General features: G+C 40.3%; 1 protein-coding gene across 2 annotated transcripts in view; it reads left to right on the forward strand.

The window, feature by feature from the left end:
• The window catches only part of ptprub (protein tyrosine phosphatase receptor type Ub), a 187884-nt gene that overhangs the window by 82207 nt on the left and 79978 nt on the right, over window positions 1-25699 (forward strand). For both annotated transcript variants that reach the window (XM_079241398.1, XM_079241399.1), the window contains exons 3-4: window positions 14487-14758; window positions 24625-24706. In XM_079241398.1, the coding sequence (XP_079097524.1) occupies window positions 14487-14758; window positions 24625-24706 (354 nt within the window). The remainder of the gene's footprint in view (window positions 1-14486; window positions 14759-24624; window positions 24707-25699) is intronic.

The raw sequence follows: 25699 nt of genomic DNA on the forward strand, positions 1-25699 counted from the left end.
GTATATAGTTGCACTGTCACTCAGTGACGGTGATTCTTCTTTTGTCTGTCCAGGTCGTGTCGCTCCAGGGAGCGTCTTACTGGGATGAAGCCCTCTGGGCCTGGTTGCTGCAGTGAAACTAAATGTGCAGGCTTTACAGAGGGAAGCGTAAATGCCCTGCAGGCGCTAAATGTAGGGCACTGAAGCAGGGTTGTATGCATATTGTCTCCAGTTGTAGCGTCGGAGAGTTGCACCTGAGTTACATTTGAACATATGCTCAGCACTTAATTTACATGCTTGTAATTAGATACTGTGTAAATGTTAATTAATGAATGTTTTCCGCAAGCATTTCGTCATTCATCTTTTTTTTCCTCCCCACAATGCATCTCGTTGCTACATCTGTGAAGACAAACTACAGACGAATTATGCACAATGCAAATTTAATTCTGCGTATCTTTGATGTTATCGAAATGTAAGGAAATGGGACATTATGTCAAGCAACAGCTAAACTCATTAATTATAAACTTCTCTTGGTTACAACAAGTCTATCAAATGACTATCAGTATATCACAGAATTCTAAGTATATTATATAAAATGTCACTGATGGAATGGAAAAAAAATGTCATATCTGCTCATTGAAATGGATAGTGATATGAAAAGCTGCTGCACTCATCTATATGTTATTCTCTGTTACAAAAGCTGTTTAATTACGCTTTAGGGAGTAAGCATGTCTTTCAGGGATGTTTAATGCTTCCACTGCAGGTGATGGCAGGCTGATAAAGCACGACGAATAGCTTGTAGTGTGAGGTTTATGGATTTCTGCAACACCCCTGAGCCACAGCTGAGCAGCGTGACAAGGAGGAGTTTCTCCACATGTTGTCTTTCTCTTGTTGTCATGCTCAAAGAGGGAGGTAGTGATCAGTCTGGCACATCGCAGCCTCCCAAATGTGCATCCTAACCTCCTTGGTAGCTTGTCATTTTTGCAATTAAGAAACATATTTGCAGGTGATTACTGTCCAGTTCAAAATGATTAGGGTCTGCTTGATTTATTGCAGCAGCCACAACCTGCTAAATGTTGCTTCTTACTAATCTGGAGGGCTTTGTGACATGTTCATTCTGTCAAACAGCAGCGTAAATAAGCCCTTTGACCAGGCTGCTAACAAAGTTGCTTGTTGCTGATGATGTTTGCTTTCCCTTTTTTTTTTTTTTTTTTCCCCCCACATGTTGAGTGAAGACATGATTAATCAGAGCCACCTGGTTATCTGGTTTGCTTGTAAGCACTTGAGATCAGAGCATGAGCGCATGGTTGATTAAACCCCTTACCAACCTAAAGCACCCCAGGGAAAATGTTAGTTTTTTTGTCATCTGTGCACACTCACTATGGCAGGAAGAAAAAGCTGCTGGAGATACAAGGCCCTGCAGGTAGGAAGCTCCTGGGAGCCCAGCAGAAATGCAATATGCAAGTAGTTGTCAAACTATTAGGCACATTGCATAAAAAATGTACACACTTTACTTTAACTGCCAGTGGTCGTTATCTTACCATAAGCTATGAGTGAATCGATAGATCAGAACTGATTCACACCACAAAAACATTGTCAAAAAGCTCAACTCTTAAGGAAATCTGAAGAATACCAAAGCAGCAAAAGACATGTTTACAATTATTCTATGTATGAGCGGTTAGCAAGGGCTAAATCAGCTGATTTTACCAAGTTTCAGTTGGCACCAACAAAAGTCAACATGTGGAATGGTGTGTGAAGGGTTTTCTTTTTACTTTCCGTCCTACAGGGGAGAAGGCACCTGAGAGCCAGGCTGTGGTTGTAATGAACAGCTGGTTGGACAGTCCGCTCCTGCACAGCAAATGTTTTCTACTGCTGAGTGGTTCTGTGTTAAAGTGGTCCCACTATATCACTTACGGAATGCTCTGTCCTTATTGTGATTTAGCCAAGAGCATGGATGGTCAGCCATGCAGGGCTGAGAGACTGCTGGACCGCAGTTGGTGATTTTACTGATTAGCACACTTCCAGCAACTGAAGAGGAACTAATCAGTGAACCCACTTAAGTGTGGTACGCCTCTTTGCTTGCCTTCAAGTGCTCCATGGTAGTTTCAGTGTGTGAGTTTGAGTACTTGTGAAATATCCTAACATGGACCAACTTAATTAAGGGTGGGGCCATTTTCTTTTGATTTTGATTTGAGGGAGTTACCTTACACAACAAAGAAAGAAATTAAATCAAAAATACAAATATGAAATAATACTGTTTAAAAAGCAGTGAGTAAGGTCAACAGTTAGATAGTTGTAAAATATATGGACAAAATGAATTTCTTCAGTTCCTTAGGGGTTTCATTTGAGAGGTTTTATGCATAAGGAAATACTGAAATATCCCCGGGTCCTGCCACAGTTTCAATGTTTGATTAATACAGCCAAAAATGAACAAAAAATGAAAAAATGTTTTGTGTCCTTATTTATTTAACAGAACTAAGCTAATAAGCAGAATTAAAGTGTAAAAAACAAGTAATGTTTCCATAGGAAGAAGGAGGTTAGTATCAGTCAAGTACTGATAATTCAATGAATTTGATATCATCAATAATCCTTGTAATCATGTGTAACCATCTCTATAAAAGCAGAGATTTTGCTACTTGGCTGGTCTGAAGGATTCAGGTCTGTGTTAATAATGCCAATGTGGAAAGACATAGGTAGTGATCTCTGAGATTTCTCTTAGCCATAATTTGGGAGACGAGGATTTGAGGCCATTTTCAAACTCCATCGTTGTACATCGTTGTACAGAGTACGTGGTTATTCAGAGCTCGGGAACATTCTAGACAGATACCAGATTGAAGAAGTGGATATATCATGAAGTTCACCTTGAGGTCACACAGTGTAATGCACAAAGTGAGTTACAACTCAGACTTTACAACCATGTTAGTACTGAGCAAGTCTGACTTGTTTGGAAGATTTGTCAGGAATAAGTCTCTTCTCTCAGCAACAACATTCCAGTGCTGCATGGGTTTGCAGACGTCTGGATCAGTGTCTTCTGCACAAGACAAAACCAATGTAGAGATGGTTTGGCTGAAATGAACGATGTGATGTTGGCAAAAAATCATACATATCTGCAGAAACACCTTTTATACAAACTGTCAAGCATGGTAACGGAGGGCTAGGACAGCTTGCAGTCACTGAGTCGACAATGAACTTCTCTGTATAAATGCATGTGAGACCATCTGTCTGACGATAAGAGTTTGTCTGAAATGGGCTCCCACATGAGGACAATGACCCCCAAGCACAGCAGCTAATCTACAACAGGAGTTTAAAAAACAAAAAGAAGAAATGATGTGTTGCTTTGGTCCAAGATACAGAAACTTATCGCCCCAAGTATTGGCTAATTTTCAACTTATTGACTGCATTTTGTCTGCCTTTTAAATAGTTTAATATGAACAGATGGTGGTGGACAATATTTATATGGTGTGTGGTAGTTGTGCTGCCCTGAAACTGGCTGACTCTATTAACATTTTATTATACTGAATACAAATTAAACCGTGTCGGGCCAAGTGAACGCTGTAAAAGTCTTTTAATTTTTTTGGTTTCTTTTGACAGAAAGTTTCTCTCTGTGTGACGGGATGCAATGGAGGATTATAGTAATACATTACTTTTCAAAACTGTTTTAAAAAAATAGTGTGAAAAGGGAGGAAATGAAGAATATTCCATTGTCTCTTTAGCAAAGGAGAGAATAAACTGATAGAGATAATAAGTACTGCCGATTTGCCCATGTATAAATATTTTTTTTCTCAGCCCACGCAGGCCCAGAATTTTACAACCAATGCATCCTGAGCTAAAATGCTGTGTTGAAGAGAGCTGTGTGTAATTGAATTCCAACAAACTTTAATGAACTGAATCAATGTTGCAGAGAGAAGTGGGCCAAAACTCCTGCACAGTGATGTGAATGACTGATAATGTGACGCAGAAAATGATTACTTTAAGATATTGTTGTTAAAGGTGGTCCAGCAGCCGGCTGAATCATTGAGAGGACTTTTTACACGCCTGAATTAGCTGTATAACATTTAAACTGTCTGAATTCTTCATGTAGGAATAACTGTTATATTATTTTCATGGTACTTCAAAATTCTAACCACAAATAAAAGTATAAAACATGTTGTTTGCATGACATGACCTTCCAACAATCCCATAATGCATTGCTCTGACAACAGACATTTAAAAGAACCCCCACCACCGCCCCTCTCTCTCTCTCTCTCTTTTTTTTTTTTTTCCTTCTGTCGCCTCTCGCGGGCAAATCTGGCAGTTGATCCCGAACAGCCTGGAGGACAATTGTAAAGGTCAGAGGAAGCTCTCGTTGGGAGGAAGACAACACTTGCTGACGTAGCCTTATCTTTCTCAAATGCTGGAAGGGACTGGTTTCTTTGACAATAGCACTTGTATTTCATTTATTTCCTGCCTGAACATCAGTCCTCGGCTGACTCCCAACACCTCATTTTTGCCCTGCACGCAGCAGCCCGTCCCCAGAGGTGTGGGTAATAGTCTGCTGGTCCTCTACTTGAGGCGATAAAGAGCTGCAGAGAACAAAGTCACAGCTCGGGCTTAGAAGGAGAGGATAAGATAAAGTTGAAAGCAGAATGAGAAGATGAGTTCTTAGCAGTGTAGACAAAGTGAAGGCACTGAAAAAAAAAAAAGGTTAAGAGTACCCTGTAGCACCATACATCCTAATTCAACACATTCCTTTCTGTCACCTTTTGGCTAGTTTCTGCATGTGAAATTATGGCCTGGGAGAAAGGTAAAGTTGTAAAACGAGGACACGGGATACGGATGGATGAGAGCACTTTAAAGTCCTCTAAACAGCATACGCAGTGCAGAGATGAACAATGATAAGTTGATGAAGCACGTACCGTCTCTTTATTAACATTTAGTCCTGAATGACCAGGGTGATGTCATCAAAAGTTGATCTCTGCTCACAGAGAAATACCACAGCCGTGGGGGGGGGGGGGGGGGGGGGGGGGGGTTGTTGTTAAAGAACAGAAAATGTCAATACCCTGCACTACTTTGAATATTGTGTGGGAGACAAGCTTCTTGATGGATGGCAGCAGCGGTAATGAAAACTGATTTGAATGGGAGAGAATGAGTCTGACAGAGGTGGAGCTGCGAATGATGAAATGAGTGGGGGGAGAAAATGAGATTAGGCTCTGCTCTTCAGGTGGCGTGTCAACCGAGGGAATGGAGTGTCTGTCGGCGTTCGTCGCCCTGATGCAGAGCTGGCGGGCTGCTCTGTCGATGGACTAGATTTGTATGCAGACAACAGTTATGTTTTCACTTGTCTAACACTGTGGATCTGCAGTAAATGTCAAGTTTTAATTCTCTGACGCGCAGGTAGAATAAACCATTTATATCAGATTTGTTGCACTGAGTGAAGTCAGTGAATCCGCGCTGCTTTCCATCAGTAACAATTGTCCAATATTAGATGGGCCACTGCAGCCAGGAAACCGTTATTGTTTTCTTTTATTGTGTTTCATAACAGAGCAGGTGATAACTGTCAGCAGATATGTAGGGCTGGGCAATAAAACAGAACAAATGTTGCTACTTATTTTTGTACTTCTGATTCTGATATTCTGGCTTAAGTTTGTTAATCCTGTTAAAGGTATATTGATAATGGCCACGAGGACATCCTGTCTCAATTGTATGAAGTATGAAACTGCTGCTGTAATCACTTTGCTTTGTTTTGAGTGTTTTTCATATGATCTAGCAGCCCACAAATGGTGAGGAGATGCTTTTCTCTTTGACATTTGAGCTACAAGAGTTGCTGCACTGAGTGCATCAGCCCTGTTTTCATGCTTTCTGCCACTGAGGTCATACCTTTTTAAGATGATTTGACAAATTAGTAGTGTTGTTTCCCATTGTACTGTTCACCTGCAGACAACACAGTTTACTGTATTAATCTATTCATTGTCTTTTTCCTGAATCAAAACCACATTATTATTGTTGACTTAGTGGGGTCATTTTAATGTTTTAATGTTAGTAAAGTACACTGTCATGCCTGCTATTATTTATCTATTTATTTTTTATTTTTGTTTTGTTTTGTCTTTTTGTCTCCTTTTCGGGTTTTCTTGCCAATTTCTTGACTGAAGTGTGTTGTCGGATCCACCGCTTAGACTGAAAATATCTCATACTTATCCCCACAATCTGCTAGTTCAAGACTTCTGATGCACACAGATGATGGACTTGTTGCAATGCGTTTCACGAGAAGCTGGCAAATCATGAACTTTTCATCTCTTAATTAAAAAAAAGCACCATGTAATCAGCACTCGGAGCATCCTCACACCTCATAGTTACTTAGCCCTTGTTTTCCATTTGCCTTAAAGCAAAGTGTGTGTGTGTGTGTGTGTGTGTGTGTGTGTGTGTGTGTGTGTGATGTTTAGCTTTGCAGAAAAATCTACAATACAGAAATAAGATATTTGTGTTGCACCCACCTGCTTTCAAACTTAGTTTTGTGTATAAAACTATTAAACCATTGCAGCCATTTGGAATCCCAACCGCAGCATTTATACCTGTATCAACTCATGGAATTGATGGTGCTACTTTGGTTTGTTACCAGTTTACTTGCATTTTCTTATCTGTTGTACGATATTTACAGCCCAGTGTTTGTGTTGACATTAGCGCACAGCTTCTCCCTGTTTCATCACAAGTAGCTGTTTGTCTACGGTATTCATAGCAAATGAGAAACTTCAACCACAGTCAATTGACTTTTAAAAGGTAAAATCTTTCAAGTTAAATGGACTTTAATGGTATGATTATTTAAAGTCTACAATTAATCTAAAAAAAAAAAAAAACTTAAATTCAACATTTCTATAGAGTCCATATCTTATTCTATGATTTTTAATGAACTTAAATAGTTTTCTGTAGAATAGATTGGCATGTGTAACCAATGTGTAAAGATATCATCCTAATAATTGTCTAATTAGTTTTAATAAAGCCAAAAAAGAGAGAGTGGTGTAATTGCTTTTGTCGATGTCCGGGTTGACTGAGGAGATCCTGTACTTTTATAAATTGCCACTGTAGACATTTTGACTAGTGAATCTGTCCCTGTAATCTCTGTAAACTATGTCTGTGCAGGGATGATGGGAGGCTTGACAGATGCAGTAACAATAACTTTAAGAATGCCTGGGGCTTAGTAAGCGGTCACTGAAAAAACAAAACAAAACAAAGAAACATACAAAAAAACAAAATGAGAATTTGTTTCACACAACTGAGAAGAAAATAAATAAATTCCATGCAAGCAGTAATAAATAAAAGAAGAAAGAAAACTTGAACTGCTGCAACTTGAACAAGAAGTTTTGGGCATATCCAAACTTAATGAACAGAGATGCTGACATTTATAATAAAAGAGGAGGCAACTTTAAGGCTTTACCACTGGATGCTCTGCAGAAAATACTCCACTGATTTTCTTTTTTCACTGTAAGGTCAGCTCCAGCCTCCCAGTACGCACACTGTCATTGTGTGTCATTGCTGTAAGTCGATTAAGTCTGTGTGATGTCTTATTATTGCTTAGTCCCTGTATGAGATCTTCCATTAGGAAAGAAACATGTCTATCCTCTCTACGGGTTTCCTTTTATCCAAGCCTCCATCTATGTTGTTTACATGCCTCAGAGCTGCATCCAATTATCCATAAGGTCAGACAGACAAAGAAAGAAAGGGAAAAAAAAATCAACATTGAATCAAAGAAGAACTTTAGTTGTCCTTATACTTTCTGCAGTGATGGTACAAAGACATCGATGTTGGGTATTAATGACAAAACATACTGTCTGTAGTGCTTCCTATTGAAAGCTCTGTGGACAATTTCACCAGAAAGTGAAGTGGTTTTTCATCTGTGAAGCGGAGTGAGACCAAACATCAGGGAAATGACAACACTAATGTGCCTACAGGCCGCCAGCCAGAGCTCCACTCTCCTAAGTTTAGTGCTTTATTTATTTATTAGCTTTTGCATTTGTGCTGAAAGATGTTGTGGACACGAGGAAATAAACAGACAGTTGGGGGTCTGGGGGGCCCTCTGAGATTGAGTCTGAAATCCTTCATGGCTTGCTCTGAGGACGGTGCAGGAAGAAGGCGTTCAGTGAAGAGATGAGCATCAAGGCCAACGTGCAGAGAGCAGGTCCGGACTCTGATGAACAGTAATGGAACAGCGAGTAGCATCAAGGGCGCTTCTTAAACCCTGACACAGCCATTGATCCTATTACATAAAGACCTTTGGTCCCTTTCGTTTCTTATGTTTTTGAGATTACTTGGACTCTGGCCTTGGATGTCAGAGGAACAAAGCTTTGCTGAGTGGCTTATACAGAGAGAGGCTTGTGCAAGGTTAAAAAAATGTGAAGAATAGACTTTAGCTGGATTTAAAGTGGGAGCACAAACAAAATGCTGTGTGACATAAACACTGCCTGTAAAAGTCACTAATCTTTATGTTTGTAATTCTGCATGTTCTTCCTCTTCCTCACCCTCTATTAATCATCTTCTTGCATCTGTTGAGTCTGGCCTCAGATAGTGTCACCTACACTCTGTGACCAGGTTGTTGTCCAGCAGTTCTCTGTATGAATTATGATGCGTGCTAATCTTGTTATGGATGTTCTTTTGCCCTTGGGGGGAGCATCAATGAATAGACGGAACTTTATCAGATTTTATGGTTCTTTGGAGTATAATTCATGAAAGGTGCTGCGTTACTCTTGTAGGTGTGTGGGGGTGGGGATGTAAAGGGGTAGCATGAAACAACACGGTTTCATCTAAGTAGTCTTGTTTTCTTTTCTTGATGGTAAAATGGAAGCTACAGAATAAAAAGGAGAAAAGATCATTTAAAAAATATGATCCATGCATTTGAAAGATGAACATTGCATTAAAGAGAATTTTAGAAGGGGGGCTTGGAAGATGTCTTTGGTTTAGTCGCAGTTTGAAATGCACATGCATTCTTTTGAATACTTGAGGAGACCCAGAAGATCTCAGGCCTATTTCTCTCCCAGTGACGCACATATCTGCAGAGTGAATTCATACATTTTGGACTACACATTTTAACTTTTGACTTTTCAGTAGAGTTGGCAATATCAGACAATATAGTGAGTATAAGTATAAGACAAGACAAAAGAAATTACTGTAGTCATATGAATGCTGTACAATGAAGAAATGGTACATTTTACAGTGCCTGCCTACACCAGAGTGTGAGAAGGAGGGTAAAATGAAAGACTAGAAGTTGAATTAGAAAGGTGGATTTTTGTGTCCTGTATGCTGGTGTCTGTGTTGCCCGATGATGATGACGAAATACAAAAGAATTGGTTGAACATAGTGAACTGCTATCAGTTATTAATTCCACACAGTTCTGCCAGTTTATTGGATCTGAAACTTCGTAAAGTATTTGGGTAAATAATCCTCTAATCTGAAATGAGCGCCCCATACCGTATCTTCACCTGCACAAATTGCATCTAGGCAGGAAGCTAAAGCTGTTTGCTCTGTTTTTTTTTTGTTTTTTTTAAAAGAAAAACTGTGGATATTCTGTCCTGAAAAGTTGAACTCGTGTGTAATCTACTATCAAATAATTCACCATGATAGAATTTTTGAGAAAGAACAAAAGCAGATACATTTCCCATGTGTTGTGTAAAATGATGGTGGGAAAAACATTGTTTGCCCTGCTGCTGTCATTTACTGCTTTTTCATTTGTATCTTTGCACTTATGTCTCATAAAATACATTTTATTGTTGAGTTTTTTTGTATAAACATTTCCAAAAAATACAGTGTGTGTATTTAGCAAATTAAATAACTTGCAAAATGCACTTTTAAGTTTTTTTTTCAGCAGTGATAAAGACAAAGCGAACGGGCAGAGAATTTGCACAGTCAAGTTTAAATGACAGTCAGCAGCACTTTATATCTTATAATACATGGACAGCTTGTGGTGACAGAATTATTGCCCCGGAGGCAAAGCTGCAGGACACAATGTGGGAAAGTTGAGGATTATTTTCATTTAGTGTCATACGGTAGTTCCCAAACTGAAAGGTGAAGTCGGTTGATGATATTTTGGGTAAAGAGCCGTCCCTCAACTTGTTGTTCTTACTCAAATTTACGGCAAAAATAAACCTAAAACAAATGAGCTTGAACATGACAAAGTAATGCAAGCTTCCACAGAACTGACCAAAAATGATAGATGGAGTTAAAAAGTTAAGCCTGTTTCTTGTTATCCTGTTTGAAATAAAAAATAAATCGACTGACAGCTGAATCTGAGGCACACCGTCACGTTAACTGGCTTGCCGCAGGGACTAACTGGTTTCGTTTCATCATAACAATTCGCACTGTGTGCTTAAAGACTTTTACATTTTGGTTTTTTTCATTGGCTTTACGTTGATAACTGAAACTTCAACCTGTTTGGATTGTTGAGTGAGTCAATAATTAGAAATATTACAGATAAAAATGACAACAGCTAAAGTGAGGAACCAAAGATGGCCAGCAGTTGTCTCACACACACTCTTGTGGAGGCTTGCGTCTTACTGACATTGCGAAAGTTAAAGTCCAAGTTTTCAGTCATGCAGTTGATGATAATAAACGTTGGCTATTTCTTTTCTCTCAAATGCAAGGCTTTCTTTAAACGACAGCGCTTTGTGTGTACACTCAGTTATAATGACTCTAAACTCTTCTTTACACACCAACACAAGCTGTCCGTCTCTGCAGCCTCTGGAGAGTTTCTTCAGTATCTTCATTTGAAGGTAAAGCTCCATGAACTTCTCTTCAGGTCAACATGAACTGGTTCACCTCTGCAGATTAATCTCCAATAGTGAACCACTTCGCAGGTGGTGCTTTGACCCAGGAAAGTTCTTTCCTTTTTGTTTTTTCAGCGCTCCATGTTTCTCCCAAGGTGTCTGTTACAGAAAAGAAACTAAATAGATTTTTACCTCATCTCTTGTCTCTTGTGTCCTTTATCAGGGCTCTATAATCAGGTTTTTGACAGGGTAGAAAATGCTGAGCAGAATGTGGAAAGGCTGCAGGATGTTTTCAACCATCAGCCACTAAAAGGTGCTTTTGTGCAGTGAAGTCTGGAATGAAAACTCTGAGTTGAATCAAGGTTGAATCTTCTGTTCTCATGTCTGCTCATATTCACTTTAAGGCTTTGTATTCTATAGTCAACTCCTCTTTTAAACTAGAAATGTTGGTACAATAGTCGCAGTAGGAAGGAAATCAGGAGGAAAGGACCAATGTGATGAGTGCATACTGTATGTAAAAGAAAAACCTATTTAGAGACTATACTTCTGACAAGAAGAGAAAACATTATATATAAAAAAACACACTTTTCAGAAATTCCAACTAAGCTGAAAACCAACAACTGATGAAAAACACACCAACCGGTAATGCAACAATAGAGTAGAATAGCTCTGCAGAACAATGAGAAAACGATTAGCAGCTCAGCAGCAAAGTGAAATGGAAATAAACAATATGCACACAAGTGTCAGATCTACATACAAAGTTAAAGTTAAAAATATAAGAATAACAGCAAACTCACAGTTGCAGAATAAATATAACAGGGACACATGAACGAAATGTATTTCAGAGTCAGAAATGAGCCCACAGGTCTGCGCTGATCTGGTTTGCACCTAAAAACAATGTTAGGCCGCTGGCAGCTCCAGTGTGTTGTTTTCCCAGGAGGAAAAATGTGTGTTCTTGTGGTAATTGTACAGGACTAACATCAGGTTGATTCAGGTGACTGAAGTCCCTTCTCCTTTAATAACACAAGCCGTGTACACAGAAAGGTGCCGATTCATGGAGCACTGTAACTTGTCTGTGGCTAGCTAACCTAGCGTTAGCTTGTAGCAGCTTGTAGCTTATATCATCTGTTGTGAGCTTTTTCAGAAGGTAAAATGGTTCTCACTGTACCACCAGGTAACTTTTGAAATGAAGAACAGACATTAGGAAACAAAAAAGTAATGGAGTCACTGCGTCCATACATCAAGATAAAACATAATACAGACTTTTTTTTCATTTTGTTCTTTTGTAGTTTCTTCATTTTTCTTTGTCTTTTTTGTCTGTTTAGTTTAGGAACTTGTGCAACATATATGCACACATATTTATATAATTATTATTATATAATATAATAATATTTATGTTGTATTTTACATCCAGAACCACACTGCATGTAGGTCCATTCTATTATCACTAAATCAAGAACATTTTCACATTTTTGAAAATCACATAAAAGCGGGACACTGAAATTAGCGTCTTTATAAGAGCTAATATACATGATATCCACTCTGATTATCTTACTATCAGGCTACTAGACAAAATGTGTCAAGGAGCTCCCTTCAGCTTGATTAAAAGATTTCCCTGCTTATAAAACATTTAATTTCGCCTCTATTCAGGCCAAAAATGCAGCAGTGTGACTGCTTCATAAGTCGTCACCTGACATTATGGTTCTTTGCAGAGTCAACAGAAAGCTGATAATGATACCTATATATATAGCAAGAGCCCCACATTCATAACACATCCAGCAGCGAGGACAGCAGCCCTTTTTACGAGCCCCTTGTGGACCTTGAATGTGACGAAGGAGGCAGAGTCTGAAAGATCTAATTAAGCAGAGCGCAGTGAGAGAGAAGGTACCACGCTCAGGACAAGACACAAATCAGCTGCAAGGGACATCAAGCTGCAGAGCAACAAAAGCTGCAGCTTACTTCCCAAATAATGGCCACATGTATTTCTCTGAGCTTCTCAGGTGAACTTTTGTAATGGTTCAGTATGGAGTCAGAGGCTGTTAATCTCACTTCATTACAGTGAATACAAGTGGTTGAGTTTAGGTGTTTTATCATATTTGTCTTTAATGTGGTGCATTTGTGTTCTCTCAGTGGGTTCTCTTGCAGAGAAGAAGAAGAATCCATCAAGTGTTTTTGTTTGGCATGCAGCGTGTGGAGAAAAAGACAAAAGCTGAAATTTTCTGCACCCATCACTCATGGTGCTTCTGTTAGAATGAGTCGCTTAGAGGGTGTGAACGCGGTTAAAAAGTTGAGCACGAGCTCTTTTGTCTGGGAAGCTTTCTAATCTAGATGTGCAGACTGTGTGGCACGGAAAAAGTGTTTCTTTGGTGTCTGTCGGGCCACCATTCACACACTATTACATCTGAGTGGAGAGTAAATGTCTTCAGGACACCTGGCGCCAAGGCTTTGACTGTCTGCTCTCCTGGGTTCATTTCTGACTGAGAACAGAAAGACCTTGGAGTACAAAGACAACAGACTTGATTATGTGAGTACACAGGAAGGTCTCCAAACATTGTTGTGCTAATCACGTTAGCGGGCACAGACTTGAGGTAGGACAGACGCTTGGCAAAGGGCAATGGGGTTATGTTATCCTGATTAGAGGAGGCTTTGGGAGGGGGGGAGCCCAGAATCTCGTCTCCTACCTCAGCGTCACCTTGCTGAAGCAAACCTGCCATCGGTTCCTTTTCCCGGTCAGCCTATCAGTTTTTCCTTCCATCTCTCCTTGTTTGTTTGCTGTATTCGTCAGACCTCCTGACTTGTCAGAACCAAGCGTGTCCCCACATTCAACAACACGCATTTCTTTTTCTTTTTTATCAGCAACCCACACAGCAGCGACTTGTCAGATGATACTTTCATTTTTCTCTGTACCGATTCACTCCGCTAAAAGTGGTTTAAAAACAGATTTGTTCCTTTGTGACATGTTTGCTTTGGTTTGCAGAAGTCGGCTCAACAGAAATCCCTCAGTGGCTCATTTGCAAACCTCTTTTGCTTTCATGTATTTCAGCTGAAAGACTGTTTTGCTCACCAAAAGAAATCCCATGAACACTAATGCATATAACTTTTAATTTTACAAGTCACTGTCTCCTCTGAGGCTTCTAAAACTAAATGATGGATTATTATATATTTTCACAGCATTTATCTTGTGATTTAAATTCATTATTTGACTTTAGTCAAAGTCCCTTAAGAATTTGAGAAATTGTATTCTAATTATCGGGTAATATGATGTACACAGTGTCATAGACATCGCATTGTACGCTTCGAAGATGAATAACATAAATGGCCAAAAAGTTATTCCTGCCTCAGGAAACTCTGGCATAACAGATAGCACAAGGGTCTGTTTGTCTGCCTTCATTTTCCAATTTAAAATGATACAACACTGCAGGCATTTTGCAGATTTTTCAGGGTTCTCCCCCCCCCCCCCCCCCCCCCCCCACTTTCTTTTCCTTTTTTGAAAGCATGCTCCATTGCTCCACTGCCACAGCTTGTAAATGATGTTTGTTTTTGAAGCTTGCCAGACAGTCACTGTTCATGGAATCCAGTGGTTTGAGATAAACCAAATATTGCAATGGTTTTAGGCCACACAGACAAGTTAAACACAAATGGGCTTTAAAACAAACCATTGTGGCTTTTAAGGGTTTTAATATATTCAGGATTATGAGGTATGAAGCGTAGACGTACAAACGTTAACGGACAGAGTGATGTGGTGAGGAATGACTGACACACGTTTCCTGCTCCTTTCAGGCTCCTTCATGTTGGTGAACTCATCCCAGCATGCCGTGGGTCATCGGGCTCAGCTGTTGCTGCAGACGCTGAGTGAAAATGACACGCACTGTGTTCAGTTCAGCTACTTCCTGTACAGCCGTGATGGCCACAGTCCCGGGGCCCTGCGTGCATATGTGCGAGTCAATGGCGGCCCGCTCGGCAGTCCTGTGTGGAATACGTCTGGCTCTCACGGCAAACAGTGGCACCAAGTTGAGCTAGCTGTCAGCACCTTCTGGCCCAATGAATACCAGGTATGAGCTTTTTCCGATTTATTTCTTTACTCTTCGTTAGACATGTCATGATGTACAAGATATAAGGTCTTTGACTTGTCTTGGAGTTTATGTTTTTAATTGCATCATGTCACCATATCCTTATCCCATTGCCTGAACTGAGGATTTGTTTCCGTGCCAACGCTGTGCACTCACCAACCAACGCCTTGTTAAGCTGAAAAATGCAACATAGTGAGGTTTTGTTGATCACTTTTCATTTTAGCCTCAAGGTAAATCTGGTGGTAATTACTTGCATTTGCAGTTTAATCAGCACTGATTCCCTTGAGAATGGAGCTGATGTTAACGCTTGAGGTACCTAACCAGATGTGACATGGGAATGCCTGGTAGAGATTTCCCCTGCTGACACTCCTGTGTTCTCCAACCATTTGCATATATCATCATGCGAGAACAGAGGACAGACACTGACTGGCATGTGCTGTAGATGGCACGGTTAGGTGTGTGTGTGGGTTATCCATCTATTAATCCAATTTCTCCTTTCTGCAAACTCTGCTGAGCTGTCAGAAAACAATTAAGTTGAGTAGTACACATTTTATAAACAACTGTCAATCCCTCTGGCTTAATTAAATTCTATTCAGTCCTGCAAGATGTGACCTTCACTATATAAATAACAGTCTTGGATTGTACAACCTGGGGCTAGATGCAGGGCGACACTTTATAGCCAGCGTGATGAAATCTGACTTTAAGCAAGACAATCTATGACTTAACAACAATGCAGTAATAGTAAATGTATAAATCCGAAACCATCTTCAAGGATGCGTCACGCTTTCATAGGAGAGAAATATTTCAAGCTGAATAGGCGTCGACTACTCTGTTGCACTACTAAATTCAAACACCTGTCACTGTCGGGCCTAATGACTATATCTTGCTGTATTCTTAATGCATATTCAAAATGACAACACAGACAGCAAACCAAAGTCATATTGGCAAGTGCTTTAGATAGGTCTTTGATAGAGAACCACTGTGTGAAAATCGCATAAAGTTATAAGATGCTAGAGGTGCTTAGTGGTGCAAGAAGCATGCAGATGTTTCTCTAAAGCAGCAGAAACAGTATAGCTTTCTGGAAATACACCTGAACAAGTCCTTCATGACACATCCTCGTAGGATTATATTAATAGAAGCTGCAAAAATAAGATTTTTTTCTTCTCTGACATATTATATTATGTATAACACTTATTTAATTGATACTAAAGCATTATCCTATAAACAGCATGTTCTTGTCATAACGAGCTGGTTCAACTACTTTATGTATTGATGCACCTCAAAATAACCTGGACACACCAAAGGAACAGAGTCCACTACATGCAGTGATCTGGTCCTGTTTTAGACTGGCCAGTTGTCATCAACAAGCTGAATATCTGCTGAAACCAATGTTAAATGGATTTGTACTTTTATAGCGCTTTTCTAGTCATGCAGACCACTCAAAGTGCTTTACACTACTTGTCACATTCACCCATTCACGCACACTCATCCAACACACTAGGCACATCAGGGGGCAGCTTGGGGTTCAGTGTCTTGCCCTAGGACAGTTTGGCCTGTTAGGGAAGCCTGGAATCGAGTTGAAGGACAACTGCTCTTCCTCCTGAGCTACAGCCGCCCATGTTATAGTCACTGTTCTACTGGTTGTATTTTGCCCCTCATAAACCGTTATGCAAGCTCATCTGTTAATCAGTAGATCTATATGAAACAAACAAACTAAAAAAAAAAAAAAAAAAACAACAAAAGAAGAAAACTAAATAATAAATTAGTTAATCCAACTAAAATCTGACTTTAACAATAAATGATTGGAAATAACAGAAAATTAGACCTTTTGAAATCAGACTAACGCACCTAGATTATACTTTTCCTTCTGCTTCCTGCATGTATACACTCAACTAGACTGAAATAGGAAGTTGTGTGTGATAGTGTAGGATTTGGTATTGATCCCATACCAAGTAAATAAAGGGATAGGTTCGTCAATACAAATGCTGGTCAATTTTATTATTGCTGTCAAAACGAACGCTATGATGCAAAGCGATTAATCTAGAATCAACACATTAATTTTCTAAACGCATTAACAACATAGTTATTACTCTTGCCATATTAAAAATCAAAGCTTGTCAGTATCTCAGAGAAATGCTTATTTATGAAGCTTCTGATTGTTATAAACCTTACATGTAGCAGATGTCTGGAGGCTGTCTCATTTAATATATGACACAAATAACCACTCTGCTGCTGGCTGAAGCCTGTTTGCTTCCTTGGTTACCTGCACAGCTGAGTCACATGGCAGTGCAACGTCTAATTGCAAGAGGGAAGACGCAGAGCGAAGGGTGACTGCTGCACGCTGTGATGGAGACAGACAAGTTGCCTGAAATGCAGCAGTGCATACTGCTTACAGGACAGGAACTGAAACTGAAGTATTGATGTTACTACGCTAGTATCAATCAATATCAATGCCAGTGTAGATATTGATATTATCGATGTTTGGATGGATCTGCCCACCACTTCAAATAGGCCAAGATGCACCACACAGACTCCACAATTATATATCTTTCCATGTTTTTGTCAAAACGGTAAAGTGTGTCCTGATTACACCACTCAGGTAACTCACAGACAAAGTCTGCACTATGCATTCAGCTCTAATATTATGGAGGACGAGCCCTCACGGAGGAAATCGGAAGCAACAAGATGTCTTGAATGTTTTTGCATGCAGTCCGTAGAGTCAAACGTGCTTTGATGAATAACTAAATCTCCCTCCAGCGGATGTATAGTGGGACGGGGACACTAGCCGTAGCTCCACTCGGCTATGCATGGAGCTGCAGTCAGTATGAGCTCTCGTCATCTCAGTTTTATAACAAATAATGAGATCCTTGGTCTTCACTGTTTGAGTCTTTTTCTTAGCGTTTCCAGCGCTAGTCGATATATATTAAACATGAGTTTGCTTTTACTCTGAACATGGTCAAATGTCTCTTCAAAGAGCATTCCTCTGCAGTAAGATCTCTGTTATAAAACAGACTCACTAACATCTATTTCAGTACATCTTGACACGAGAGCAGATAAGTCATAAATACAGTAATAATTTGTCTCATCCTGCCTTTTCTTTTCTTCTCCACAAGAACTGGCCAGTGTGTGTGTGTGTGTGTGCGCGCGCGCGCATGTGCGTGTGTGCGTTATTTGCTCACTACATCGTCTCTTCCACTTTCTCTGCAGAGTTGTGTACTTTCTCTTCTCGCAGTCCTGTAAGCATCACAGTAAACACTGATGGCTCATAGGTGAGTCAGAACTATGGCATGGCTGCCAATGAGAGGCTGCAGTAAGGAGAAGGAGGTTTATAATGGGCTTATGAGGAGGAGGAGGAGAAGAACAAACAGTACAGGAGAAGAAGATGGGCCTAACAGTTAAATTAGTATTGACAGTGCAGCCTTTTAATAGAACGACTTAAACTGCTAATGGCCTGGCTTTTATCTCCTGTTGGGGGGAAAACATACCGTTCAAATTGATTGGATTAAATTTGCTAATATTGGGGATTTGATCACCAACTATTGGCAGCTTTAGAGCAAATGTATCCTATTTGCAGGCTGCAAAGGAATTAAAGCGATCCATTTTTTTTTTTTTTTTTTTTTTAAATTTTTTTTTAAACTACCCTTCTTCTACTCTTACATGTTGCTTTGACTCGGCTGACCTCATACCGCTTCCGAGTACAAAGGGAGAAAAACAAACTGCCCCCACAAAGTCACATATACCGCGGCTTACATCGCTAATCCGTCAGCAGTCCAAAACCTCATCGCTGTGGAACGACAGTGAGCCTTGTGTTACAGCACGCCGCTGCTCTCTTTTACACAGTCAAAACAGAGAAGGGTGAATGGGAAGGCGTGATGCTCGCTTTATTTCTTTATTCTTAATACAAACCATCCCCTGATGCTAATCGCTGAATGAAAAAACAAAAAAAACTTTAAAAAAGGAGAACAATTGAAATCCATTAGAGCCTGCTTTAAGACAACTCTTTAGCCGAGTTTCTCCTCTCAAGCTGCAGCTTTTGTGATTTTTTAAATGAAGGTTTTTGGTTATATCAGCAAGTCTAATACAGTTTCCTTTGATTTAAAGAGATCGGCAGGCTGATCCACCTCGACGTTAAACAAGCAAAGCACTGTTTTGAAGCAGAGGTGGAGGCACTTCATATCGTTTCCTCAGAAATCAAATGAATCCCTGAAGAATACGCATCATTTCAGAGACAAATCCACAACTTTTCCAACCTTATTAGATTTCAGCACATAGTAGAGCACCTGGTTCCTTCCCTACAGCACATGGTTACAAAATGTCAGTGTAGCCTTGTTCAAAGCACAGTTCCTGATGGGAGATTGTACTCAAGAAAGCTCATTTTGGGTGTGATGAAACGCTTTGTTTGCGGCACACACAGTCGCTGTTGGTTTCTCAGTAAAATCATTGTGGAATCTAATTAAACAGAGTCTTTGAAATACTCAGATAATCACCAAAACTAAGGAGATTAATAGGCTTTAAGAGGAAATAAAAAGCAAAGCAAAATCACAACAGTCTGGTTTGTTCACCTGCCTGCTGGTTCAGAAAATAATTTTCTTCATTATTTCCAGTGCATGGAGATTTTTACTGCCAAAGGAGGAGTTTGATGCCCCTAGCAACATCAGGTTGCAAGTTATTTATTTATTTTTTAAATAATTTGCCAAATTTTATTTTGTTTCATCAAGTTCTACTTTGTTTTTGTGGCATATGTGCTGAAAGATAAATGCACCCACTTCACCTGTGTCTGTCACAGCTTTGAATTCAGTTCATTTGGAGGTGGAAATGTGAAGATCACCATGAGGTGTCTGGAGAAGCTGTCGTGTGAGTCAGGCGTACATTGCCATATTTCTGCCTGCTTCGTATTTGGAAGAAGTGTTTGCAGTACCTGGAGAACCCTGTTATCAAATATTAAAGATGTTATCCAGCCCTCCAAGACTACCGAGTTGAGCCGGAGACATGTGTCCCCCCCGCCATCATCCTTTCTGTCTCTCACTTTCTTCTGACTTATTCATCTCCTATCAAATGTCAGAAACTTTGTCAGACTTTCTTCTCATCTGCTGTGCTTTACAGTCTCTCTGCTTGTTGATGTTGTGTATTTTATTGATTCCTCCTCCTTTCTGTCCCCCTTACCTGTAGCCGGTGCTGTCGCATTAAGCTAACTTTCCCTGGTAAAACACTTACATTGTAGTTTAAAAAATGTACTATTGTTTTAAGCTGTATCAGTAAAAATGCTCTCTAACGTTGTCTTGTCCAACCAAAAAAAGCTGTGACCCATCAGGGCGTGGAAACGGGACATGAGGAAAGTCCTTTTAAGTCCTGTGGGTTGGGAGGTACGTCCCCCGCTGATTGTGTTTGTTTTGATGAGTCCTACAAATTCTCAGATTGTGGTCTGCAGGTTTGGGAAACTATTTCAACTCCTCAAACCCTCTTTGGCCCTTTGTGAGTCTTTCATGAATAGCTTTTGTTGTGGCGTGGAACAAATTGTGCTGCTTGGGTAGCTCACTGTTGTATTTTTCTACTTGTATTTCTTAAACTTCTTGAAGTGCTGTGTATGAAAATGGGATCAACATTAAAGCTAGAACTCAAGATTTCCTGCTAAACAACAACCAAGGGGCAGCTGGTTTCCATTTCAGTCAGTTAAGTGTTGCACATTTGCTTTTTTCTTCCAGCAGAGACCTCAGCAGACACTTGGACAGCTTATAAACACAAGTGGGAAACAGTCTGGATGACGGTTATCACAGTTTTCTAAGACTGAGCCCATGATTCTCAAACTGAAAAGCCCACAACTTTTTCTATGTAGGTCCGATAGGAGGTTAAGGGCACATTCACATCAGGCTTTTTAATTTGAATCCTGGTCAGTTTTCCTGGAAAGTCTGCTTCGTCTGGGGAGCTGTGAATGTGCCAAACAAACGCTAATTCGGACCAAAGAAGCAGACTCTGTCCGCCTACAAACGTAGGTCTCGGCCCGTTTCAAGCAGTCCAAATACAGGACATGGAATACAAAAAACAAGTCTATTCCTACATTTGTGAGCCTTTGTAGCATTGCATTGTGGGTAAATATATGGCAATCGCGTTAAGAGTCTTCTGCCTCGACTGCTGTTCATACCACGCTCATTGTTGCAGTGTAGTTCTGCAGTATACTTGCATGAGACAAAACAAAAAAACCAAAAGAGCCATAGTTTTGTGCTCCATGTTTAACTGTAAAACTGAGTTTTCTTCTTCATGTGGGTCTTGTTCTCTTTTTCTAAATACTAGTGCAGCGCCACCTTTGGCGGTTATGGGGATATGTTAATGTAAAGGTTTGCTGTGTTTGACCAAAGTGCAGCGTAAATGCAATCTCTGTCTGAATGAAGACACCCCCCTACAACTCAGCCGAGTCCCCAATCAGACAGAGTCTAACGGACTATCCTGATGCTAATGCACCCAAAATAAATGGATGGATGGATGGATGGATGGATGGAAAGATACGGTACCATAAGGTTCTACAGATACTTGACTTTTCTTTTAATCTTGAGGCTGATTGCAGGACCTATGGTTGCCACAAACCTGTGACGTGTCCTCCGGTGTCCTCCAGCCATAACTCAGCAGGGAAGCAGTGTTTCACAAAAGAGCCCAAAAAGATAAAACGACCAGAAGACACACACACACACACACACACACACACACACACACACACACACACACACACACACACACACACACACACTTCATATCAGCTTTAAATGAAGAAAAGGTTTTTATTTCACATGGAGCAAAGACCCTGGCAGATTGCAGCTCTTTTCTCTTACATTGTTATGACACAAAGGCGCTTCACTTCCACTTTGCCATTTCCCAAAAAGATGAAATATCCCCCTCAAGTCAGATTTGAAGTCAGTGTAGAGGGAGAAACATATTGGATGTGCAGACTGGATTATTCACACTGACCTCTTAAATTCACAGTATAATTTTTCCCATGGCACATTCTTGTTTACTTTATTAGATTAATTTAATTAACAAAATGAACGCATTAGGATGCAGAAGACGCATCAAAGACTTATAAATAAGATTCCTTATGTAGCAGCTTTGTCTGATTCCATCCTTTTTTTTCCCTCCAGCAGCACAGCTGCCTGCTGAGACTCCTCCAAGCTGAGCCATGAACAAGTGTTTTTTTTTATTTATTTTTTTTTATATATATATGTGGCAGAGACTGCATGGCGGTTCTTCACATTTAAACAGGATTTAAACAGACATGATTGCTACTCTTTGGCATCTGAGCAGATTTTCTTCAGCATGGGATCATTTGTGAATTTTTAAAGGATTTCTTTAATATCTAATCTGACTGACTCAAATAATGAGTAAAAGCCTCATGTGCTTAATGCAGTGTCCTGATAGGAGGAAAGGTAGACGCTGGTTTTCTTGGCCAAATAAATCCTCTCTTGATTTGTATACATTACAGCTGCCTCTAAAAACCAATATTACAGGCTAATGCAATATGTTCTGGTAATGTGTATTTTATATCTGCTGTAAATCACTACATGCCACGTTTTTATTATTCATCTCCAGAGGATAGCTCCTGCACTTTTCCTTCTTCGGAAAGCAAAGTAGCAGCTTGTTAGAATAAAGTACAAGCGTTCACTAAGTTTCATTGGGAAAGTGGCTTTAAATAAAAATCTCGGAAGGTTGTTTATTAAAACAAATGTTCTGAATGTCTCCTCCTTAATAACCTCCTTTCCTAATGGCTAAGAAGACGAGGGATTAACCAGCAATCAATCTCTGCAACACTAAAGCTCAGCAGAGAGTAATAATGGCTTCAATTAGACTTTTTGCTTCTGCTTGTACACTATTAAGTTTAATCAGTGTTTCTGGCTAATTTTGATATCAGCCTAATAACATGGCCATGTATGTTTACACAGCTAATTCAGGTCAACCCACTGAGGTAGATCTGTGCTTAAACTGTAGTTAATTTTGTATGTTGAAGCTGAGATTCATGCGAAGAGGGGGGAAGGCGGAAGGCTGCGAGGGGAAACGATGGGAAGCAAAGGAACCAAAGCCAGAAACTGGAAGACAGCAATGATAAATAAAGTAAGAAAATTCAATCCCGTACAAGTTAATCACCATGTTTAGGAGTGGTGACACCTTTCACCTCAGAAAAAATGGAGAAAAACAGACTTTGGCAGAAGGAGATTAGCCTCTGTGTAGAGCGGTCAGTCATAGACAGAGCAGGGACTCAGTCCAGCTGCAGGAGAACCAGCTGCCAGGTCCGTTCCTCCTCGCCTCCCCTTTCACCTTTATTCCTGCTCCTTTAGCCACAAGCCTCCCCCTTCACTGCCCAGTTTTTTTTAACTGATCCCATTCCTCTCACATCCCTCTATGATCTGCCTCTGAAACTGCCTGAACAGTTTATTTACTCCTTTTTTAAATGAAGGGAGGAAGACTATGTCAGTGTTACAGTGACTGTAAGCGAGTGAGCGGTCCCGAAGGGGCTGCTGGGACCCTTATACAATGTAAACCATTCAAACACAAGAGGTTCATGGAGGTGCAGATAATCAGTTTGGCATAACGGTGTGTTTGTCAGAGAGATTTAAAAGAGGAGGCTCATGTTTCATGTTAGCAGATAACACATGGGGGACGGGAGGGTGTTTGTATTTTAACATTTATAAACTAAGGATCAGTGAGTGAGATGATAAAAATCACAAATAAGGATCTTTATCTGAATATTTTCTTCTTCTTTGTGTATTATTCTCTTCTTATTTAAATATTCTATTGTATTCTATTGTTTTTTTCTCTCTTAAATGCTTTTTGTGTTATGATAAAAGAAAAAAAAAGTGAGAACTGAGAGGATTTGATGTAATGCAGGAGTTATAAGGGCGGGACAGCGACGGCTACGGTATCTGGTAAAATGGCTTTTACACACTGCAAGAAAATAAAAGATTGTTTTTCTTTTTTGAAAACTTTCTCATACATAATATAAAACACTGCGGATCTCCTCTGTGTACGAAACTCCATGCAGTAAACAAACTTGCCTAATTGTTGTGCAACACAAAACCAGTAGACTCCCCAGTCCTGCATGATTGATCTTGTCTATACCGATACAAAGACAGACATTAGAAGCTTACAGGATGTTTTGGAGTTTGACTGTGTGTGTGGGAGTGTGTTGGGGGACCTCAGTGAAAATCAAAACTCAGCGATGGGAACCATGTTGTAATCCTTTGGTCCAAAAATGATGAGAAACAATAACTCAAAGCTGCCCTCTGATCAAACGTGTATGGAAGTCTGTCCTTGGTGCTGCAAAAACAAACACCACCCATGTGTCTCATAACTCTTCCAGTAATACTGAGGATGGTGATTTGATATTGATTAGGTTTCATGAGAGCCCACCGCTCATCCAGCTTATTGTTCCAGAGAACAGAATGGACTTTTTGCCTCCCCTGAGTTTCGTGGCCTTGTGCTTGCTGTATTATCTGCTGTTATGGCCTCACAGCAGCCGGTGCCCTGCATCTGCGATGGGGCTCATGACTCATTCACCACATTGTGTGTTTTGTGGTAAGCAATTTTTTTTCCAATGGCCATGTGGACAAAGACAAAACTTATCCTTCTCTACGTCAATGCTTCTGCATGTCGCTTATTTCTCCCATTGTCAAAGTTTTTGTTTTGGCCCAGCAGTGGTGGAGTTTGTAATTAATGTATCTGTCAGCAAGGGAACAAGAATACAATTCACACAGCGGCCCTTTCAAAAACTCTTACATGTCAGCTATGAGAGCAGGTCACTCGCAACTACTGGCTTTACTAGCTGCCCATTTAGATCTGTTTATCATATATTTATGCTCACTTTGCAGGTCCTGATTGAGGCAACAGTTTCCAGAGAGCGGCGAGGCTACATCGCTTTAGATGACATCATGGTGCTCAACTATCCCTGCTGTAAGTGCCACTTCTGACAATGGATGCAATTATACAAGGTGCTACAGAAAAGAGGCATTCAGTGGTTTGTGGGGGGGGGGGTGAAAGCACCATGGAGCATACACAGGATAGGAGAGGAGTAATTGTTGATTGACCTTTTAGATTAACTTTGCAGGTTGTCCTGCGGCAGCGCTTTTAAAACACTCTCTTCCACCTGAAAACACACCTGTGATTTTACCTCCAGTGTGCTTTGATGGTTAAATATATGTCTTAATAAGTGCGATCTCCAGTGCTCTGTCTGAAGGCTCTCACAGTTTGATGTTCTCCGGAAGAGCAGAGCAGCTTCTGGGCTTTTGTCACGGTTTCGTGTTGAGGGGTTTCCCGTCAAGCGCTACGTTTTCTGGCTTTATGAGAATGTCCTCTCTTCACTGTGTGCACTTCACAGCAAATGTCTCCCCGTAGCTGAAAGCTTGTTGTGCCACCAGTGGAAAAGTGAGCGTAGCGATTTGAGTGCGTTGTCAGCCCCAGAGGACCTTGTGTAAAACAGTTGCTGAGACCCCAAAGGCTAATATCTGGACAAAGCCTCTCACTTTCGCTTCCACACTCCCCTTGCAGCCTGCTGCTGAACACAAGGCCTCTTGTCAGCACATTTAACAGCCATGCTTCACACTCCCAACCAACATACATAACTTACACAAACTTGAAGGACATTTTTTTCCACAGCTCTCTCTCCCACTCTTAATATTGATAAGTTCACTCTGTTTTCACAAATGGACTGTTTTGATTCTCATTAAGATGGACTTTTAAGGGACACCGTGCTACAGAGGATACCACAAGTGCTTTTTCTTTTCTTTTTTTTTTTTGTTAGATGAACACCAGCTGTGAGATTAGGTAGCTCCCTGTACTGTGTGCATACCACCCTGTGTGCAACCCTGTTACTCCCAGACAGCAGATGGCATCTTTTGAATGTTCCCACTGTGGCCATTAAATAATTAAGACTCTCATCAGGGATGG

The sequence above is a fragment of the Telmatherina bonti genome, assembly GCF_933228915.1.
Source record: "Telmatherina bonti genome assembly, chromosome: 5".
NCBI lineage: Eukaryota > Metazoa > Chordata > Actinopteri > Atheriniformes > Telmatherinidae > Telmatherina > Telmatherina bonti.